An 8,292-nucleotide genomic window follows, 5' to 3' on the forward strand; every position below is an offset into this window, starting at 1 on the left:
GTGGCTGCCCTACAGGGTGCCAACTGCACATCAGGAGCAATTCTAGGGTTCAGTATCTTGCTCAAGGATACTTCGGCATGTAGCTCAGTCCCACCCCAGGGGAGCCGGGGATTCGAACCAGCGACCTTCTGATCACTGGTCCACCAGCTCAACCCACTGAGCTACAGCCTCCCCTACATAATTATGTAATTTAGCGAGAAAAGCTTAACTCCGCCACTTTCCAGGATGTTTGGTGGGTCAGGATCTCAATCACTACACATTATAACAGCATCTATATGATTATAAACTGTCCGCGGGTTTACATAGACAAGGGGAACACCTGGGAAAACACCGACGTCATTAACATGACGTGTACCGTCACCTCTTTAGGAGCTGCAGCGCCGGCTTTCTGTGTGACCCCCCCGCCCCCCCTGCGCGCATGGGCGTGGTTCCAGCGCCTGTAACGGACACGCCCCCAGCGTTTCACAGCAGAAAGAAGTGCTTGTTTTTCCATGATTTTGAGACCTAATTTTATGTGCTTAGCAATTTTTTTAATGTTTAAAATTTGGCTCAGTGGTCAATGATACATGTTTCTATGGTGTGACAAACTCATAACGCACATTTTTTGCTTCTTTACACGGTCTTTAAGTGTCTTTAACTGTAAATGTATGCAAAGATTGAAAAACATATAGGATTTGTGTTTGAGTGTGCATTCATTGAATTCAATTCAATAAATTATGTTATTAATTCACATTGCGTCACTGACTTGACTTTCTTTTTTAAAATGAGGTTATGAATACCATCAAACCATGAAACATCTCCAGAGACTGACTGATGAGAATGCAGCCATGAGAAAGAATATCAAAGGTTAGTCACATTTTGGCTTAAACTCTGAATTATCTGCCAAGAGTTTTGTTCTCTGTTCAGCTTCTCAAATAAAAGACGATCCTGGTGGAAGTGACATCGTTTTATCCTCTTTCATAACAGAGACACGCTGTGAAGTGATAACGGTGCAGAAACCCTGTCCACAACCTCCTGGTCATACCTGTCAACCCTACCGTTTTCCCCGGGAAATTCCGTTATTTTAATCACCTGTCCCGCCGTCTTCCCGTTTACATATTTTCCCTTAAATCTCCCGCGTTTCCCCTCCGGCCCAGCAGGTGGCAGTACAGTGGTTGTAGCGCCCCAAGTACGCATGAAGATTCGTGAGATTCGGGATTCAAGCGGGATTCGAGTCGTTAATTCCTTAGTTTCGTTTCATTAAAACCGAAAGTAAACACGGTCACTACGTGACTGGAGGTCTAGTTTTAGAATGGCAATTGAATGAATGGGAGCTACGTTATCAATAAGTTGTTGAGTTTAGTCAACACGTGAGAACTCGTCTGACACGGAGAGTCTCCTGTTGTGTGCTACATGTGTAAAATAACAACTGTAGTCTGGACTTTGTCTGCAGTGTATCTGTGTAAATGGCTTCATTTAGCGTCTCTTCCTCCCCTCTGGCACTGTGAGTTACCATGGTTACTTAAACTTTTTAATGTTGATCAACAAGACGTTTTTGGTTAGTTTCACTGTACAAAATCATGAATGTAGCCTGATTGTAGAGCTCAATGCTGAAATATTGTATTATAATAACATGTAAAGCCTCAGAGCTTCTTTGATTATTAACAGCATGTTAGTGATGACAGAAAGGTGATAACGCGCCATCAGACTGACAAGAATGCAAAAGTTGCTGTTTGTATGATGTATTTTTCTGTTAAAAGATAAGTGGCTCACTTTAACAATATTAATAATAATAATAATAATAATTAATGATAATGATGATGAGAAGAAGTAGAGAAATAGCGTACTGAAAAGTTCTGTCAATGGTTGATTATTTGAAAGAGTAAAACTTGAGAGAAGCTTGGCAAAAAAGAGGCACAGTTTGATCGATTGAAAATTACATTGAAAAGACAAAAAACAGAATTGAACAGCTGTTCAGATCATCCTCCTGTAAAACAACGTAGGTCAAATATTTAAACTTGATGTCTGCATTAGAGAACATGGTGTGGGGTGAGGCTGTAAGTTTTATCTTTTTTGCACGTGTCAAGTAACGTGCCCTGTAACATGCTTCACAAATTGCAAATTGGGAATATGACTTGGCTACAGCTCGAAAAAACTTTTCAGTCAAAAGATTGTTTGCCTTAATCCATGCATTTGTTGCAGCAAGAAAGGCAGAGGATGATCAGGCAAGGAGGAAAGGTGAGAATTGTAATAAGCTAAGAGAATGAGAAAAATAGTGAACTAGCCTACAGATGCAATATATAGCCAATAGAGATGCAAACCTGTAACCTACTGTAAATGTAGCCTAGGCTAAAAAATTCACAGATGATTCGCAGAGGATTTCCCTTATTTTCAAATCCCAATGTTGACAGGTATGCTCCTGGTCAGTGACTGATGTTGCTTTTCTTTCATGTTTGCATCCTCTGAAACAGAAACAGTGACAGATTAAACCTGTGAGCTATCGTCTCAGCTGCTCTCAGATTCAAACTCTTTAAGCTCTTCCTGACTGTAAATATGAACAGTGTTTTGTTGCACTTAACTCAAGTCTTTGCTGTAATCTCTTCAAAGCTGAGCCATGTGGGAAATGTCAAATAGGATGGGAGAGGAATGGAATTAACCTGCGGACAGGCCAGATATGAATGCCGACAAAATGGAGGAGCTCTGGTTAAGATAGAGAGCGAGGACGAGCAGGTAGAACACACTGCTGCAGCTTCATTCAGCTCTCTGGCTTTTGTTCTATCATGTCGTGTTTTTGCATTAGTTAACATGATAAAAGTGATGTTACATAGATATATTGTAATTTTCATCAACTTTCCTTGTCCAGTCATTCCTGATGCAGAAAGTGAAAGACAAGATGGTAGAAGATGAGGACATGTTCTGGATCGGACTGACAGACTCAGTGACAGAGGGCACATGGTTGTGGACAGACGGGACACCACTGAACAAGAGGTTTGACCCGTAAACAGGTTATTGATGTTTGCAAAATCAAGTCACATGTGTCATTGAACCAGTTCTTTCTGTTCTCTGTCTTGCAGTTTGACATTTTGAGCCAGGAATCAGCCAGACAACAGGAAAGAGGGGAATGCAGATGGACAGGACTGTGTGAGGATGGCTGAAATATCTAGATTAGGCCTGAGAGGGTGGTTTGACAAATCCTGCACAGTACCTCAGAAACATATTTGTGAGAAATCTGTAGAAACTGGACGTTAAAACCGAAGTTGGCATCGCACTGGTGCCCTCGGCAGAAAGTCTTTGGGATTTATGATACTTACATGTACATTTAAAAATCATTCAAGTTGTCACAGCAGCTGGTGTCACCTTGAAACTGCTCAGCAAGGAAGAAAATTAGTCCACTTTAATTTTCCAACTGCCACTGTATGACCTTTTTCTACTTTTACTTAGTTTTTTAAAACCGTGTTTTGCAACTCTTATTTTATAAAACTTTGCATGCTGGTGATAGAAAAAGAAATAATCTTTCTCTCCTGTTTGAATTGTGCCATGAAGTAAACATATGGTATTTGTCTGCTGAAAGTTTGTAAAAGGAAGTATCATCTGTTTTAGTGTGAAACAACATCATGTTGCTCAACACACGTCACCAACACCAACACAGAAAAAGATTTAACAAAGTGAAACTCTGCAGTTATGTGAGAAGGCAGTCTGTCAGTACTTGTGAAAATATAAAGACAAAGGAAAGCAGAAACATTTAGAGTCCATCTTAATAAACAAGCCACAGCAGCTCAGCTCAGCGACACGTCTGCACTGAAAAGAGATTTTATGCGGCTGGAAGTTCTCTGGATTGTTACACTTCACTGAATTTTCCCATTTAACTGACTTCTGACCGCTAAATACTTCTGTTCTTTAAAAACAAATCATTTGTTGTGTCAGCGTGGGGAGATTTATATTATATCATATTATATTATATTATACTGTGTCATACTGACATAATAAGAATGATTTCAGTATTTTCTTATCTGAACAAATGGGAAGTAAAAGACAGGAAGGATTTTTTCTTTGCTGTGACCACTTAAACTTCTCTTGCAACCTCACTGACGGTTAGTCAAAACGGTAGAATGGCTGAAGACGATGCGGAGTACATTAATGCAGGGAGGTCTATCTATCTATCTATCTATCTATCTATCTATCTATCTATCTATCTATCTATCTATCTATCTATCTATCTTGCCATTTACAATCAGACCTTCTAAGAACTGTTCAGTGTCAGAGTTTGAGTGAATCATGAAAGTTTATTTTACACTTCATCATTGACTTCCTCACCGACTGAAACAACGTACTCTGAAGTCGAGATGTTGAACAGCGAGCCATCAGCAGAGCTGCCTGGTAAGTAAGAATATCATTAAATAACCTGGAACATGAACTCTGACCTCCAGTGAGCCACAATGTTCACAAATTCTGACTATTTCCAGAATAAAAACATGTGTCAATCAATATTCAACAGATATATGTTACCAGCAGAATCGGAATAACAGTCCTGACATTATGATGTGTATGTATTGTGTTGATAAGGTATATACTAACGTTAGCATGCTAACCAACACCAACGCTCCCAGGACTCCCAGTTTGGACTGCCAGCTGCACGGCTAACTGCTAACCCGACTGTCAGAACAGACCGTGTGGCCACATCTTTACAGAAATTATGTTGTAGCTCTAAAATCAGGCTTTTCTAAATGTCGTCGCCTGTGCTGTTGATATATCTTCTGCTTTTTACAGCTTCAAATAAAGAATAAATGAACACCATTCCAACACGTTGTGATGTTGAGAGAAGGTTTGCTGTATAATGAGTTGAAAACAAGAAGTTTATGTCAAGGGAAAAAAGGAACTAAACAAGAAAAAAGGCCAGAATAAACTGTATTATTATGTTGCAAGTGAAAGCATCAAGCATCACGTTTCCATTTTTTCATCTGCATTCTAATCCAAATGTAACCATGCTACAAGGTACAATTAACTGGCTGTGTTAAAGTTGCACTATGTAAAACATTTGGTTAAAACAAAAAAGAAAATTCTTGTATGATCTTAAGAATGTGAAGAGATGACAATTTGGACATTATGGCATCTATGTATTATGTTAAAGAAACATATACTGAAGTTAGCATGCTGGTCCAAAGCACCTGCATGGCTAAGTGAGCTAACTAGCAAACTGCAGCTACAGTCAGCAGCGCTTGCTTTGGTTATTTGTCCATTTTTTTTGTGAATAATTTCACAATAATTCTTACACACTGCACATTTAAGAAACAGTCTTAATTTAATTCTGAAGCCTCTTTATGACCTAAAGGAGCAGATTCTAACTTTTGTTGGGTTGGAAAATTAAAAAAAATGTGGGTTATTTTCATGGCAGAGTGCTGACGATGAGTCTCACAGCCTGAGGAATGAGACTGCTCTGTAGCCTGGTGGTATGGAACTAATACAAACTTTTTCACCATCGTCCACATTCTTAATTAATCATACAAAGTCAACCAGAAGTGTTTAAAAAGAAAAAATAGCATAAAAAATATGTTGCCTCTTCCTTTTATACACTATCAAAGTAAATGCAGTGAGATCGAGATCTTTACCACAGCAGGAGGTGGTGGTCATACCGCTTTTGTCCTGAGGGGGCGCCAGAAACAACACAAAAAGAAAGTTCCTTGTAGCAGCTTTAATTTTTGTTTGGAAAAAGTCCACAGTAAAGGAAGTTCGTATGTTTAGTAGAAACTCCTGCCCCACTTACAAAGACTAGGTTTACTGGGTAAAGTAACATCCAAACACACTATCTGCATCTTCTGCTGTTCAACAGGCTCCCAACAACAAGCAGCTGGAGGGTCAAAGGTCACAGCAGAGAGAGTGGCTGTAGTGGTTCTCCTGGCTGCTGCTGTTATCACTCTCGGCTATACCCGTGAGTTTTACTGTTTCTTTTCATTTTTATTTGTTTATTCATTTATATTCAAACAAATGAATCTAGACAGGCTTCTATAATCTGATAGAACAAAACCAGTAACAAATAACCATCTTAAATTGTTTTAAGTAAGCCTATTAATAAACACATTGTATGCATGTTGAAGTATCTTTAACTGTAAATGTATGCACAGATTGAAAAACATATAAGGTTTGTGTTTGAGTCTGCATTCATTGAATTTAATTCAATAAATTATGTTATTAATTCACATTGCATCATAGAAACACTTTTACAATTAAAAACCTTGCTGTCAATGTTTTGGATATAATTACTTTAGTAATTTAGTAATTTGAGTGAACATCGCTCTGATAATGTTCATCATCAAGTTCTGAATAAAACCAAATGTGAGTTTCACACACTGACTTGACTTTCTTTTTTAAAATGAGGTTATGAATACCATCAAACCACATAACATCTTCAAAAGCTGACGGTTGAGAATGCAGCCATGAGAAAGAATATCACAGGTAAGTCACATTTTGGGTTAAACTCCAATTATCTCTGCCAAGAGTTTTGTTCTCTGTTCAGGTTCTCAAAAAAAAGACGATCTTGGTGGAAGTGACATCGTTTTATCCTCTTTCATAACAGAGACACGCTGTGAAGTGATAATGGTGCAGAAACCCTGTTCACAACCTCCTGGTCAGTGTCTGATGTTGCTTTTCTTACATGTTTGCATCCTCTGATGTTGATTAAAGAAACAGTGACAGATTAAACCTGTGAGCTATCGTCTCAGCTGCTCTCAGATTCAAACACTCTAAGTTCTTCCTGACTGTAAATATGAACAGTGTTTTGTTGCACTTGACTCAAGTCTTTGCTGTAATCTCTTCAAAGCAGATACATGTCACAAATGTCAAGAAGGCTGGGAGCAGAATGGACCACAGTGCTACTATTTCTCCACTGATAAATTAACCTGGGAACAGGCCAGAGAGAAATGCAGACGAGATGGAGCAGATCTGGTTAAGATAGAGAGCGAGGACGAGCAGGTAGAACACACTGCTGCAGCTTCATTCAGCTCTCTGGCTTTTGTTCTATCATGTCGTGTTTTTGCATCAGTTAACATGATGAAAGTGATGTTACATAGATATATTGTATTTCTCATCAATTTTCCCTGTCCAGTCATTCCTGATGCAGAGACTGAGACAAGAAGAAGTTGTTGTGAAGATGTTAGAGGATGAGGACAAGTTCTGGATCGGACTGACAGACTCAGTGACAGAGGGCACATGGTTGTGGACAGACGGGACACCACTGAACAAGAGGTTTGACCTGTAAACAGGTTTTATGTATTAACAAAATCAAAGTCACAAGTTTAATTGAACCAGTTCTTTCTGTTCTCTGTCTCGCAGTTTGACTTTTTGGGGCAAGGGACAGCCAGACAACAGGACAGGGGAGAATGCAGATGGACAGGACTGTGTGAGGATTGGAGAAATATCTAGATCAGGCCTCAAGTGGTGGTTTGATAAATCCTGCACAGCACCTCAGAAACGTATTTGTGAGAAATCTGTAGAAACTGGACGTTAAAACCGAAGTTAGCATCGCACTGGTGCCCTCGGCAGAAAGTCTTTGGGATTTATGATATTTACATGTACATTCAAAAATCATTCAAGTTGTCGCAGCAGCTGGTGTCACTTTGAAACTGCTCAGCAAGGAAGAAAATGTCCACTTTGTTTCTAACTGTCACTGTACGACCCTTTTCTACTTTTACTTTTACTTTTACAACTCTTCTTCTGTGCCATCTTGGAAAGGTCAACAAGTCAAGAATAATTAAGCTAAAGCAGGCTGAATATTGTATTTTAATGCCTGAATGAATGTGTAATCCGTTAAAAAATGTCATATATATACATATTTATGTGTATAAAATCATACAACGCCTCTCTGTTTTTGCATATTATTATAATATTATTATAGTTTTTCATTTTCAGTTTTGGCCATTTTGCCACATGGGACCTTATTTAATAAATCTTTGCATGCTGGTGATGGAGAAAGAAATAATATTTCGCTCCCGTTTGAATTGTGCCATGAAGTAAACATACGATGTTTGTGAATTAAAAAGATTCATGTTCAAGTCAGTGAACTGCTGAAAGTTTAAGGAGGTATCATCTGTTTTAGTGTGAAACGATGTCATGATGCTCAACACACGTCACCAACACCAACATGGCCGCCAACTCCACACAGAAAAAGATTTAACAAAGTGAAACTCTGCAGTTATGTGAGAGGGCAGTCTGTCAGTACTTGAGTAAATATAAAGACAAAGGAAAGCAGAAACATTTAGAGTCCAGCTTAATAAACAAGCAGCAGCTCAGCTCAGCTCAGCGACACGTCTGCACTGAAAA

The 8,292-nt window shown here is 39.0% G+C and overlaps 1 protein-coding gene across 3 annotated transcripts; it reads left to right on the top strand.

The window, feature by feature from the left end:
• The first annotated feature begins 6,269 nt into the window (after window positions 1–6,269).
• Window positions 6,270–7,733, top strand: LOC115577834 (C-type lectin domain family 4 member E-like). 3 transcript variants are annotated; one of them, XM_030410715.1, is made up of 5 exons: window positions 6,270–6,429; window positions 6,551–6,601; window positions 6,797–6,945; window positions 7,079–7,218; window positions 7,306–7,733. In XM_030410715.1, the coding sequence occupies exons 1-5, from the start codon at window positions 6,411–6,413 to the stop codon at window positions 7,478–7,480; spliced, it is 534 nt and encodes a 177-aa protein (XP_030266575.1). In that variant the 5' UTR covers window positions 6,270–6,410; the 3' UTR covers window positions 7,481–7,733. The 3 variants fall into 3 exon arrangements, with proteins under 3 accessions (XP_030266575.1, XP_030266576.1, XP_030266577.1); XM_030410716.1 differs by lacking the exon at window positions 6,551–6,601 and having other exon boundaries at window positions 6,365–6,429; window positions 6,794–6,945; XM_030410717.1 differs by lacking the exon at window positions 6,551–6,601 and having other exon boundaries at window positions 6,365–6,429.
• The last annotated feature ends 559 nt before the right edge of the window (window positions 7,734–8,292 follow it).

The sequence above is a fragment of the Sparus aurata genome, unplaced genomic scaffold (assembly GCF_900880675.1).
Source record: "Sparus aurata unplaced genomic scaffold, fSpaAur1.1, whole genome shotgun sequence".
Taxonomy (NCBI): Eukaryota; Metazoa; Chordata; class Actinopteri; order Spariformes; family Sparidae; genus Sparus; species Sparus aurata.